The 14,562-nt window shown below is 38.2% G+C and overlaps 1 protein-coding gene across 1 annotated transcript; it reads left to right on the top strand.

Annotated features, from left to right (window-relative positions):
- The first annotated feature begins 6,502 nt into the window (after positions 1-6,502).
- LOC110449510 (toll-like receptor 4) lies at positions 6,503-12,934 on the top strand. The gene is made up of 2 exons (XM_021496419.1): positions 6,503-6,645; positions 7,736-12,934. The coding sequence occupies exon 2, from the start codon at positions 7,742-7,744 to the stop codon at positions 9,887-9,889; it is 2,148 nt and encodes a 715-aa protein (XP_021352094.1). The 5' UTR covers positions 6,503-6,645; positions 7,736-7,741; the 3' UTR covers positions 9,890-12,934.
- Positions 12,935-14,562: the final 1,628 nt, after the last annotated feature.

The raw sequence follows: 14,562 nt of genomic DNA, 5'->3' as shown, positions 1-14,562 counted from the left end.
TACCTATAACCTAATACTTAATACATGATATGAACAGAATAATTACTGCACGACTATAGAACTATTACCAAAGCTATCTGCTCTGTATCAATATAACACACTACCCACACTACCGTACAATCCAGGCAGTACACAACTCGACTACCTAGTCGCGGCTAGCCCTAGTCACTATAGTTGTCCTATAGTCAGCTACCTAGCTATATGACCTAGTCGCGCCGATCACGACAGCCTTATACTAGTATACAACTACGGCACTCTCTAATGACCACGACCATCCCTAGTCACGACTAGCACCAACGACTATACCTAGTCACGACTAGCCTGGTCGCGACTACCCCTAGTCACGACTAGCACCAACGACTATCCCTAGTCACGACTATCCTGGTCGCGACTAGCACTGCACAGCCTATGCCCGTGACACCTTCTGTCTAACGGTATCTCGCTACAGCACTCAATCGTTTATTTAATATATCTTCCAGGCAGTGTGTGGATCAAGGCAAGACTTATTCAGTCACTTCTATCTTTCCAACACAAAGCCGGTCTCGCATATATTAGGTACTTGCGAACCGTCACTGCTGTACACACGCAGAGATCAGAACAGAACTGGGCCGATTGTCGCTGGATTCGGCCTATTTATACCCTCTTGCTATCTTAGCGACACCTAGCGGTGAGTGAGGTATAATCACCTGTACGTTTGATTGAACCTCGAAAACTATCTGTCTTCTAAGCGTTCGAATTACGGAGACATAACACAAATGATTAACGCCAACAGTTCAACGTATCTAACCTGAATAATGTGCTAAATCAGCGAAGGTAGGATTACGATATGTACATTCATCACATTACCCACGCCTCCGAGAATAACGCGTCCTCGCGTTATAGAAATAAAACAACTCTGATTCTGAACTCTCCAAGATGTAATGACATCAATCAAAAATATACACTATGATTCTTCTACAACGGCAAAGGTTACCCTCATACAGTGATAACACAAACAGTCTGATCTACCTTATATTCTGAAGTGTAACTAGAATGCCACTGAGGTGGTCGTCGAGTGCGTGTTTGCCTGGAGTTGTTCTCAAACGCTTTCTCTCCATTTCTGACTGAATCACTGTTATTCACATCATTCTCCACCTCCATATGAACATCTTCCATCACACTCCCATTCATTTCTCTAGATGACGCAGCATCCCCTACTTTCAAGTAGCTGAAACAACTCTCATCGACCTGTGTTTGTCGTTCTCTTAACCCTTCGCTTCTTGGGCATTTTCACCACTCATGACCTGACCCTCTCGTAACTTCATACGGTCTGCATGGAAGACCTGTGACTTCCCCTTGCGTCCGCAACGCACTCTGTAGGTGACGTCTGTCAACTTAGTTAGCACCTTGTACGGTCCTTTCCACCGACTTGATAACTTGTGACTTCGTCCCACCTTTACATTAGGAAAGAACACAAAAACTTCAGAGCCTGGTTTGAAGTTCTGCCAGGGCAGCTTGGAGTCATGATTCTTCTTCTGTCTCAACATGGCTCCTTTCACATGCTGTCTCACCATAAGATGGGCATCCTCCATCTTCTCTTTCAGCCGCCATGCCCACATATTTTGGGGTATGACTTTGATATCCCGAGGCATTGAATACTGGATATCAAATGGGGTGCTGGTCTCCCTGCCCCAACATCATGAAGTTTGGGGTGTTGGCCGTTGTTTCATGTTCAGCTGACCTGTAACCCATAGTCTCGTATGGTAAGTGCAGGTCCCAGTCGGTTTGTTGGTCATTAACAAAACCTTTTAACATGTTGACTAATGTTTTGTTGAATCGTTCGACCATTCCATCCGACTTTGGGTGGGATGGGGGCGTTCGTGTTTTCTTAATCTCTAAGAGCTTGCACATTTCCCGGAAAAGAGCACTCTCAAATTGGGAACCCTGATCTGAATGAATGGTGCTGGGTACACCAAACCTACAAATTACTTCTTCAACCAGAATTCTTGCAACAGTCTTGGCTTCCATGTCCCTCATGGCGAAGCATTCAGTCCACTAGGTATAATAATCTGATATCACCAATATGTGTCTGTTTCCTTGGTCGGTTAGGGGAAATTCACAGAGGATTTCTATTCCTATTCGTTCCATTGGAAACCCTGCTTTGACCAGTTGCATTGGCGCTCTTTTTGCTTTGGTAGGAGACTTTCCTCGAAAACACAGTACACATCCAGCTACATATCGTTTGACATCGCCTTTAAACCCAGGCCAGTAAAACGTTTGTCTAATCTTTGCTAGAGTTTTCTTCATTCCCAAGTGACCGGCTGTCTTGTTGTCATGCGTATGAGAAAGGACGGTCCTTCGTTCTTTTCGTGGTAGAACAACCTGTGGATTTCCGCTAGAACTCCCTCTGTACAATAGGTTGTCTTTGACAAACAAAGCCTCAAACTACATCCATACTGATCGCACAGTGATATTCCTGCCAGCAATAGCATTGAATGGTGGTCGTTTCTTGTCAAGCACCCAAGTTCTAACAAGTTGAATATCTTCATCTGCCTCTTGTTTCTGTGACAAAGACAGTTCTTCACTATCTGCTGGTAGTTCTGGGGAAGCAATCTCTTTACATTCATTGGGGTTTTGTACACTCATAACCTGATCTTTGGTCTCAATCTTGGTTTCCCATTGTGGTTCGAACCCACATTGCCTGCAGGGTAACCGGCTGAGACTATCAGCATTCTGGTGTTTGACTCCAGGTCGATGGTCATATGAGCTCAGCACTTGTAGCCACCTAGCCATCTGTCCTTCGCGATCTTTTAAGTTCAGCAGCCAACGAAGCGAACTATGGTCTGTCCGTACTTTGAACCTTCTTCCATACAGGTAATGGCGCAGGTACTTGATGAAGTATACAACTGCCAACAGTTCCTTTCTGGTCACGCAATACCCTCGCTCTGGTTTAGTAAGAGTCCGACTGGCGAATGCTACTGGCCTCTCAACATCATCCACTATCTGAGACAGCACTGCACCGATAGCGTCATTGCTCGCATCGGTATCTAGTATAAACTCCTTGGTAAAGACTGGATGCGCAAGGACAGGTGCTTTTACCAACAACCTCTTAAGAGTCTCAAAGGCTTCCTGGCAAGAGGAACTCTACTCAAACGTTCGTCCTTTTTCTGTGAGTTTGTGAAGGCATTTCGCAATTTTAGCAAAATCTTTAATGAACCTTCGATAATAGCTACAGAATCCCAGAAAAGATCGCAACTCTCGCACCTTGACAGGAACAGGCTATTGCTCCTCCGTTCTTGTTTTCGCAGGACCTGTTGAAACACCCGACTCAGAAATGACATGCCCTAGGTATAGAACCTCTTTTGCACATAGAAGACACTTCCTAGCTTTCAATTTCAACCCAGCAGCTAACAATCGGTCAAATCCTTTTTCGAGATTGTCCATCATCTCCTCAAATGATCTTCCCACAATAATGACATCATCAAGGTATATGAGGCACTCCTGCCACTGTAGCCCTGCCAGTACAGTCTCCATTAATCGTTCAAATGTTGCTGGGGCTGAATTTAAACCAAAGGGCATAACTTGGAACTCGTACAACCCTGTGCGAGTGGCGAATGCGGTTTTGGCACGGTCCTCCGAATCCAACTCTACCTGCTGCCAGTATCCAGAGTTCAGATCTAGTGTCAAAAAAACCATGAACATCCAGCTAGTTGATCTAGTGTCTCGTCAATACGCGGCAGAGGGTATGCATCGGGAATGCTGACAGCGTTAAGTCGTCTATAATCTACGCAAAACCGCATTGTCCCATCCTTTTTCTTGACCAAAACAATGCCTGAGCTCCAAGGACTAGAGGATTTCTTTATAATACCTCGGTCGAGCATGATCTTATGCTTCACGACATCTGTTCGCCCCAAGTCCTCATCTGATGCAGCAAACAAACCTTCATACTTTTGCACAAGTTGTCTCAGCTCCTCGTATTGTTGGCCGGTGAGGTTTGTTTTCGATGCCTCTAGTAGTTTAGCCTGGTCTTCTCTTAAGCTGTTATTTTTGTGAGGCTGTGTTCCTTCTATTTCCTCTACTACACTCTGAATTGCACTAACTTGTGCTATGGAAGTGCCAGGATATATCAACTTATCTTCCTCTGAGGTATTCATCATGCGTACAGGCACTGTAGCTGTATTGTCCACCAGTGAACGACCAATGATAGCACGGTCGCTCTTCAAAAAAGTTTCAAATCCTTCCCCTGCATGGCCTTACCATCAGGCACACACACCTTCCCAGAGACTATGACCTCTGATTTTGCTGGTACTACAATCTTCTCAGTTGTACACACTCGGAAACAACCCATAGTTCCCTCATATTTAGCCTCAACATGCACTCCATCCAAGGTAAGACAACCCTTGGCCATATCCAGAGTTACATTTCTCTCTATCATAACATCAAGACCTAGAATGCCATCTGTGGTGAGTTTCGCAACAACCGCTTCTACCAGTATGTTTGTGTCGTCCTCCAATCTGATGTTAAACCTCCCTTGTCCGAGGATTGGTAATTTGTCTCCACTTGCTGTCAAGACCTCTTTACTTATCTGCTTTAACTCGGGTCTAGCCGCCTGAGCAATGTGGTTATACAGATCTTCAGAAATCAAAGTTATGGTTGCCCCTGTATCGACCAACAACTTTGCCTTGGCACCATGTATGTCAGTCTTAATATACATGCCAGCTTCATGAACAGCTGATGAGACTCCTATATTAGCCTTATGTTCAGTCTGTTTCGTCTTCTCCGAGTTCTAACTCGCTTCGCCACTGGCTTATCTGCACCATTTTCAGTGGTTGCCTGATTTTTCAATTTCGGGCAATTCCTGCGGAAATGACCTTCCTCATTGCAATAGTAGCAAGTTTTTCGACTAGCCTTGTCTCTATTTGGTCTTTGCTGACTTGAACTCCTATTACTTCTTTTCAGCTTCACTACATCATCTTGTAGGGACTGTAGTTGCTGTTGTATGCCTTTTAATAGACTAGACATATCAGAGTTCTGACTAGCTTTCTCTGTAGTCACACTAGCCTTCTCTGTAGTAAGACTGTCCTCTGTGTTTGTGGCTCTCAGATGAGCTTTACCATCACTCCATTTCTTTTCAGCTCGATTGTAGGCCTCCAGTTCCACAGCTAGCCGTATAATGTCTGTCAGATTTTGAGGTCTACCTTGTTTTATCCTGATTCTCATGTCTGAATCAGCTAGAGCCTCAATGAATTGCTGGTCTGTGTCATATGTGGAGGAGCAGGAAGCGCTTACCATTCTGGACAACCTGGGTTCTGATGATTTTCCTTTTCTTTTGCTGTTACCTCAATTAGTTTGTTCTCTCCTTCGTTCGTTATTGTTGACAATGAAGGATTGCTTGTTATACTATGTTAATGTTCTAATAAAGTCCGTTTTGAATTGCTGCATCGTTCTTCTCCTTATAAATTAGAAATGTGTGCGGAGCTATCAACATTTAAACATTTAAAATTGTTAATCATGAATCCCGTTTAAAAATAACTTCCTTCTAATTGAAGATCATCAATACAAATATTTGTTGTCAAAAAAATTGATTTCCTATGTCAACAGACAGGTTACAGTTTGCATTGCATATCAGCATGTCACAGAGGGGGTCGAGCAGGTGACGTTCCAGTTTAGGCCCAGTTATTTTAATAAAATATTGATGGTCATAGGGCTGTGGAGTTCTCTTCCTACGAATATGTGCATTTCACGTTCGGCAGGACGCACTTTAGAATTGATACCTATCGACGGTGCAAATTACTTTGAAGTACATGTTTTGTTTTAAACATTGTACCACGTATTAAGGCCTTGTTTGTAAATACCTGTCATATGAGCAAGGTGTTTAACTAGCTTGCCAACCTAAAATGCCTCTGCATCAATACTTGTTATTGTGTTATAACCGTTCATAATAATATTACTGGGGGTGTTATAGACCATGTGAATACCTAACATCAATTTTCCTGTTAGATGTATTACACAAATCGTGCCATGTAATATTTGGCAGACATCTTGAAACATCAAAAAAGGGTAACATTACTCCTGTGCTGATGTGGAAATACTACACTGAATTCCTGCTCGGTAGCCTCTAACAAAAGGCATGTCAGAAACGAGACCACATTTCAATGTACATGTAACTACAATACAGCCGAGCGTTGAGCGCTCAGTGCGGTATGCACATGTACCGATCATCGTTAATAGTGGTGTTTTTTATTTGTACATTTTCATTCAAGCTGACAAGCCTATAATAAAGCGCTTAAATTTAATTTAAATATATCCACACTTATTTAAAATACTAACAAGTTTTTCACCCATGTGACTTTGTCATTTGTTATATTAATTATATTATTATAATTATTATTATTATGTGTAATTAGTGTATAATTTATAAGACTTTGTATGCAGCGGAAATCAGCTTCCTTCCACAAGTCATCTTAAGCGTGCATATCTCAAGTTAGAGTCACGTGACTATTGCTAACCTGTTTTTTGGGACTAATGTCCGGTCTATCTCTAGTGCGGTTATTATCCTAGTGATTTTAGTCTTAAGTTCCTGTGGTCTCCTGGAACAGGCACGCTTCTTTCAGGAGAGAATATTATGATTATTACAGAGCACTAAAACACGAGAGGAATTTAAACGTAAGTACTCGAATCATAAATAATAGTAAAACAAGTTGTTTATCAGGTTTTAAAAGTAATTATGTAACAGGGTGTGTCACATTGAATAGCAGACAAATTGATCTGTTTTTTGTTAATGCACACAAACACGCCCTACGTTGGGCGCAAACAAATAAAAGCACCAATCTGATCGTTTGTTTATTGGTTTCTATAGAGAACCATATCCCTTTGACAGTGCCCATAATCTTGGTATTAGGTAATCAAATATGCAGACTTTGCTGTTGTTTTCAAAGTGCGTCATACTTCATCTTAGCGGTGGGGCAGACAACTGGTCGGTGGTCTGTAAATTACGTCGTCATTCGTTGGTAGTCAATGTAATAGTGATCGGGAGACGCTGTCAAGCAAAGCGGGTTCACATCGTCACGTCTCAACTCAATTACCCGGACAACACGACATGCATGCACAAGGCACAGGAAACTTGACAGTATATAATTACGCAAGTATAAAATATACAACAAGAGGAGAAAATGTTTTACAAACCTGCCTAATGTACAACGTACACAAACCGATGACTTTATAGCTTTATTAGCCTGTACTCAACACAATTAAACACCACTTTTACCACTTTAGCGATATGTATATATACATAAAGGTAAATTAAAAGATAAAGTGTTAAAGGTATGAACTACTATTGAAACCTTATATCGTATTATGTATCACATGTTTTAAGATAAATTGATTTTGATATCAATTTTAATTTCCAGGCAACAACATTTTTTTTAAATAATTATTTCAAAGCACAGCAAATATATCCAAGTTGTCTTACTGAATATGGTGTTATTTATGCTATTTTATTTGTGTATGTAATATACTATTTTGGGTATACATAAAAGACCGGGTAAGTGATGGTGTTCAAACCTCCTGGGGAAGATGATGGTCTTTTGAATTATTATATATTTAAGAGCAAAATACAGAATTGTTAATTGTTAACCAAATATCTCTTCAATTTAGAAGCTTACATATGTCAAAAGATTAAACGGAGCTCAGTGTACTTAATATATTGTATCACCATTCAGTATGAATTATGATTAAGAATATTTTTTTGTTGCAGATCCAAATGCCGAATGACATGATTCAACGTTTTGGAATGCTATCCCTGTTGTTGGTTTTGTACACTAGTTGTGTACATTGTGGAACCTTCAAAAATGCAGACACGTGTCTTCAGAAACTATGCAGATGCTTCCCTTCCTCGAAGTTAGTTAACTGCACTGGACGTGACATGCAGTATATTCCAGTTTTACCAACATACACAAAAACTGTTTTATTTACAAAGACAAACTTTTCGAATATAACGGGAAAGTTTTTGTTCAATCTTACTTTGATTCCTGTGGAAAGATTACATTTCATAGACACTTTGACCAAACTCATAGACCCGGATTCATTTGTCAATCTTACAAAAATATCTACTTTGGAGATCAGCAGAAATTATGAATTACCACAAGATCTTATATCTCCCATTCTAGCATACACACCTAAGATACGAACTGTTAAACTGACATCAAATCGCTGGACGACCGTTCCGGAGGATATGTTTTCGGGATTACACAACTCTTCAATCAGCGTAATTTCTCTTAAAAATAACTGGATCGTGAATATAAGTGGAAGACATTTTTTTGGTTTGCATTTTCTGCAAATTTTGGATTTATCTAACAATTCTCTTTCGCAGATAAATTTTACAGGATTCGAATCTACTTCAATCTCCACAATAAACCTTGCCAGCAATCACTTTACTAAAGTACCATCTTTCTGTGGCCCAACTGCACAGTTGACAGGGAAGTACAAAACTCTAAAATTACAGCAAAATTATATTCGTGATCTTGACGGGTCTTCATTTCAATGTTTGCAGTTTTTACATAATCTTTTTCTTGATAAGAATTCTGTAAGCGTCATACGAAGCAACACATTTGCACAATTACCAAAACTGGAAAAACTATCAATGACGTTTATCGGCGATCATTTACATACCATTGAGGGGTATGCATTCAACTCCTCAAGTCTTAAAAATTTGGACATTGGGAATAATCGATATAAATTTGATAAACTGCCTTGGTTGTATAGGACAGTGTTCGCTTCACTACCAAACCTCTTGTCGCTTGATCTTACCGGCAACTCCCTTCCGTCAGAGTCTAAAGCTCTGGGGGAATTGTTTACGAATTTAAATAAATTAGAAAAACTTATTTTGGAGAATACAGCACTAAAAGCACTCCCACGCAACGTCTTCCAAAATATTCCTAATTTAGAATCTTTGATACTAATTGGGAACTACATAAGCGGCTGGGGCGACGACCCGGAAGTGTTTGGCAATGTTACGTCACTGCGAAGCCTGTACCTTGACGGAAATAACATAAAACCTGTGAATAAAACGTCTTTCCCAGAGCATTTCCTGAACTCACTTGACAAATTATGTCTAACTAATAACCCATACACGTGCACATGTGATCTCAAGTGGTTCGTAGACTGGATAAAATCTACCAAGCATACCATCATTGTTAACTACCCTCGGAGATATGCGTGTAGATATCCTCCAGAAATGAACAACGTGTTATTGAAAAACTACAACCCTACTACGAAAATATGTTCACATATCGACTATCCTTTAATAAGAAACATATGTATCGCCGTTTTTGTGCCCTCAACTATTATTCTTATCGTTGTATCGGTGGGATATAAATTTCGGTTCCGGTTGAGTTACTGGCTGCACATACTAGGAATAAAGAGAGTTGGCTACAAAAGAATCGAGAGTGATACTGATTATCGTTACGACGCTTTCGTTATCTACTCCACTGTCAACAGGGACTTTGTGTTCAATTACATGATTCCAGAATTAGAAGACAAAGCTGGATGTAGACTATGCATACATGAAAGAGACTTTGAGGTAGGCAGGTTCATTCTGGACAATATCACGAATCATTTTGAACATAGCAAGAACATCATTCTGGTGTTATCAACGGCCATCCTCAACAGTGAATGGTGTACATTTGAGCTTTCATTGACACAGTCCAGAACTGCAATAGAGGGTCCGGGGGTGTTGACAGTAATACTACTGGAGGAACTAGATACTGCCATATTGCCATCCACTGTGCGAGCTATTCTTGACACGGTCACTTACACTGAATGGTCACAGGAGAAATCAAAACAGAGCAGGATTTGGGCGAAAATAGTAACAGCTTTGAATACGCACAAAGATGGTGTAGACTTGCTTTGATACATAACCTGTGAATGATTTTGATATAGAAAACACCTGCTTCAGTGACTGTTGTTTTAAACATAATTATAGAGAGGTATAATCATTTCACTTTTATTCAATATGCTATCTAGATCTGATTGATAAAACTGAATGCAATTTAATGTTTAACACTATTCTTATTTTCCAGTCGCTATTATCATATTACATGTTAGATAGTTTACGTGTACTTAAAACGCGCTATGATGTGTATCTTTTTTAATAACAAAACGTTCCGATATGTTATAATTTCGCATTTAAATCGTAAAGTCATAATACGAATTTATTAATTTTTCGTTATAAAATATTATATGTACGTGTATATAGAGCAATTTAGTCCGTCTACAAATGTACCATCAAATAAACCAATTATATTGGGATGATGTCAAATGTCAGAGCCGACAAAATATTAGTTAGATCATTGATAATATTAAGGAAAAAAAACAAGTTCCCAAACTTGATATACCTGGACGGAATCTTGCAAGGCTCTAAGACTTTATATATAATTTTATGTAATGCTGATGAATAGGTCTTTCCCCTGTATAGTATTGAACCCTGCATACCCCCATCCCTCAATGTCTGATCAGCGATGAAAATTCGACATGTTTGTGCTTATACATGTACATTCTCTATAAGAAACGGGTAAAGATTAAAAGTATGTTTGTTTACTTTGAATGTATAACAGATAAATCCTAACCCGAAGGGTGATGTTTTTATCGTGTAACCTTAGGTATTTTTTAAGCAGAAGGTTTTCAAATATTCTCTAACGATTTAACTTTTCCTATGACTTAAGATGATTGTATTCTGAAACTTTACCTCGCATAATATAAAAGTATAAATGTGAACATTACAAATGTAAATATTATCTATACATTCATTAATCTAGAAAATTACTTATTAATGTATAAATATATACTAAGGGGCCCCTCTTTCATGCATATGTACAGTTGCTCTTACATTGTAGTTTCTACCTTACTGATTTTGTGTTGTTATATGTGTTCCTGTGTACAATTTCATATTGAAAGTTTTTAATTTTTTTAAAATCAGTAACCTACCTATATTTTGAGTTAATCTTATCCCAGATTATTTCTTAATATGAATATTGAGGATTTCTAGTCATTTTGTTTTGTTTTTAAATATTCATCGATTTTTCAGAGACTAATAAGGATACGATAGAAATAATTGTGTATTAGGATAGTCATGATGTCGCCTACCTGAACGAGACTATCCCACCTTGGCCGTGAAGTATAAAGGAATTCAGTCGTATTTGATGTAGACAGAGATTTTTGAGGATTAAACCGATGCTAAACTTCAGCAAATTTCATCCTGAGGGTAGATTCAGTAATACATTATCTTTCATAACATAACATAAACATGCTTGAATTTGTAATGTAGTGAACCAAATTAAATGTACCGCCGGCATCAGTGGCGTTTGAAATGTGTGACACAAGTGAGAATACGGTCCTATTGTGTTATAGTTACGCCACTTGAATTAATGACAAGATTTGATGAAAACATGTAAGCGTTTTTCCCTTAGTATAGGCATATTAAGACATGTTGTTCTCTCGTAGTATCATGTCATTTAAGATAAGTTTTGCACATTAAAAATATATTAATGCTTGCTAGTTTTATATATCATTGGCTGATCACTAAGCATATAAATACAAAATGGTTAGTCCGGAAGACTACTTTATTTATTAATCCATGAAAAGTAACTGATATTATGTCAACAGTATCAAATAACGAAATGTCAAAAGGGAGTTTTCAAATGTTACATGTATTGTACTCACATAAGTGACTAATGTCATCGTCCTGATTAGATAACAATAGATTCAAGATTTAAATATGGCCTCTAGAAATAGCCGTACGGATAACAGCTGAGTGAATAACAGATAAACAATGGAGTTAACTATGAAATGGTTTGTTTTTGCTGTGAACAGTTATGTCTCGATGTATAATATTTATTTCCTTGGGGAAACATTTATTAAAAAACTACAAGATGGCGAATGGTGATGTGTCGCCAGAAAGCGGAATATTTGCTAATGAAAATAAAAACGAGGGAAAAGTACTCTCTGTTATGGAAAGTTTAGGGTACTAGTGAATCCTTCCCAGGTGGAGAATGGTTTTCGCCTTCATATTAAAGAGGCATTTTCTCTCTAGATAAAAGTGAAAATGCATTTATGTAATGAGTAAGGAAAAATTGTCTTTTTTTCGAACTATACGCCAATGGAAAATTTCAAAAGCCAACAACAACAGGACTTGGCAATATTGTAAGAGTATAGAAAAACACAAAATATTTCGCTGGTAACAGTCGGGTTTAATTATATGTTGGTTTATGGTGCTAACGACACATACATATACCACTCCTGGACAGATATATAACCCTAAATACACGTTGATTTATTAAACGTCCGCTAGTGATGTTCAAAGAGACAAACGTACCGTATACCAGCTGTGTATGCTACCCCATCCCCCTTTCCCCAGCTACCAGGCATATGACAGTTAAATAGGAAACCATATCCTTACAATTTCAGAAAATGCGTTCGCAACCTTCTGCTTGGCGACTCACAAATTATCGCCCACACTTGTATGAAAGATTTCAGAAATACAGTCACTAATTTTAATAGAATAAATTTGTGAAGCCATTTATATTTGAAAAGGATTAAAACATGAATAAGTAACGGAGTTTCTATTTGCTACGCCCCGTATTAATATAACAAAACGTCGTTTCCAAAGTGTAATACATTATTGGAACGAATTGAGATAAAAATTCTAACGTTTTTTTTAGATTTTTTATAGATATTTTACATTTATGCAGATTACAGATAAATACATTGCCTTGCCTTCCTCGTCAATAACTTTTTGATCATGCTCGAATTTGTATTTATTTTCCTTTTTTTTTTAACGTAAGAACATATTTTGAAAATTAAATCTTTAAGATTTGATTGTAGAGCTCACTTTAAGAGTTCTGGATCCCTCCAGGGCACTTCATAAAATGTTATCGAACAGAAAGATCTAAGTGGTTTTTTTAGTAGAAATACTATGCATAATACACACGAAGATGAAATTAAAAATATCTGACCATGTAGTTTTACTTAAAAAAAAATGAAGTCAATTTTATCTAGATAAGGCTGCTCTTATAAAGTTCGTACGAAGTTTGGAATTACTTTAATATACAATGTTCAGTAAGGATATACAATCTTACAATATTTCCTATTTTTACGAGACAAAAATAGAAAAGTGGGCTTGATATCCATAGAAGTTAGACGCAAGTAGAGAAATGATTTATAATGTTGTATAGCTGCCCTAGGCTTGAGTAAGCACGTGCCTACACACTATTTTGTCAAGGTTTTATTTTTAGTTAGAGTAAGTTCATAAAACTAAATGTAATGAGTGTTTTCACTAAAAGAAAGGATTACATTATATCCAGGATGTTTTGTATTTGTTCAGTACGAAATATGGAAAATATCGTTTCCTCCACATTCAAAAGATACCTTGTCTTATCTTACAGATCAGAAGTGTAATACAACTTTCAAGCTGACATTAAACCACCGTATTACATGTACCACAACCAATGGTTAACAAGTTTATGGCCCGGAACATTTGAGACATCAATAGTTCAGAGAATCCCTCTCGCAATAAAACTGTCTTGACTTCGAGGCTACTCAAGATATGGCGTCATTCATAAATAAGAGCTATATTTAGACCTAAACTAAGGTGTTCAGAGTAATTTTACACGTTTTGGGGGTTTAGATCAACTTTCGGTAAAAAAGTCACCCGCCAGACTCGTATACTTTATATCATCATTGGGGTCATTTTTACCGAAATGTAACAGTGACAATTTTTGATAACCAAGGTAGCTCTACCTATTCACTTTCTAATTGTTGGAAACTCGAAATACTATTCATTCATTCATTCTTTGATTCCTCTTTTAATAGACACAAATAAATACAATAAATAAGAGAGAAAAATAGATATTTAGCACAGTCTCCGGTTTTGATTAAAGATTCATCGCGTACGCGATCGCGTCACGATGTACGTTTTACAACCTGTCGTCTGTCGATAGGTAGTTATGTGACGCAGCTCTCAAGAACCAAGCTGCCATCATCCGAAACAGTTTGTCGTCCTCTATGTCCCCTTGATCGTATAAAGACTCATGCCAAGCATAGACGGTACGCAATTAAAGGCCAATATAAGGTTAACGATGGAGAGGTTTTAATTACAAATTTCCTGATTTGAGGAGACCGATAATTGTTTATCCTGCAGTCGTTGAAAACAAATCGAATTGTGTATTAACGTGAGTTACTCGAGTGTGGAATGGGCAAGTGATAATTTCTCCACCTTTAATGCCTGTTATATTTCAAACTATGTCAGTGGGTCAAATATTTCTGAATGACGTACAAAGTCGACAGTGTCCACAGTTTGATATCAGTATAACAATATGACAAGAAGATTTAATCAGGCTAAGAACGTAGCCGATATGTCAGCTACGAAGCAGTTGCGTGCACATCAAAGATCCTCATATCTCGTAATATTTGAGTTGTCCTTATTGTGTGGTGTATATAGATAGACGTCAAATGTTTAGTTTAACCACAATTTTGATTGTTTTCGTTCATTATGTTATGATACACCATAGTTTTATTGAGGATGTGCTC

The sequence above is a fragment of the Mizuhopecten yessoensis genome, unplaced genomic scaffold (assembly GCF_002113885.1).
Source record: "Mizuhopecten yessoensis strain PY_sf001 unplaced genomic scaffold, ASM211388v2 scaffold4631, whole genome shotgun sequence".
Lineage (NCBI taxonomy): Eukaryota > Metazoa > Mollusca > Bivalvia > Pectinida > Pectinidae > Mizuhopecten > Mizuhopecten yessoensis.
The sequence above is the reverse complement of the archived record's forward strand: the minus strand, read 5'-3'. Positions and strand labels throughout refer to the sequence as shown.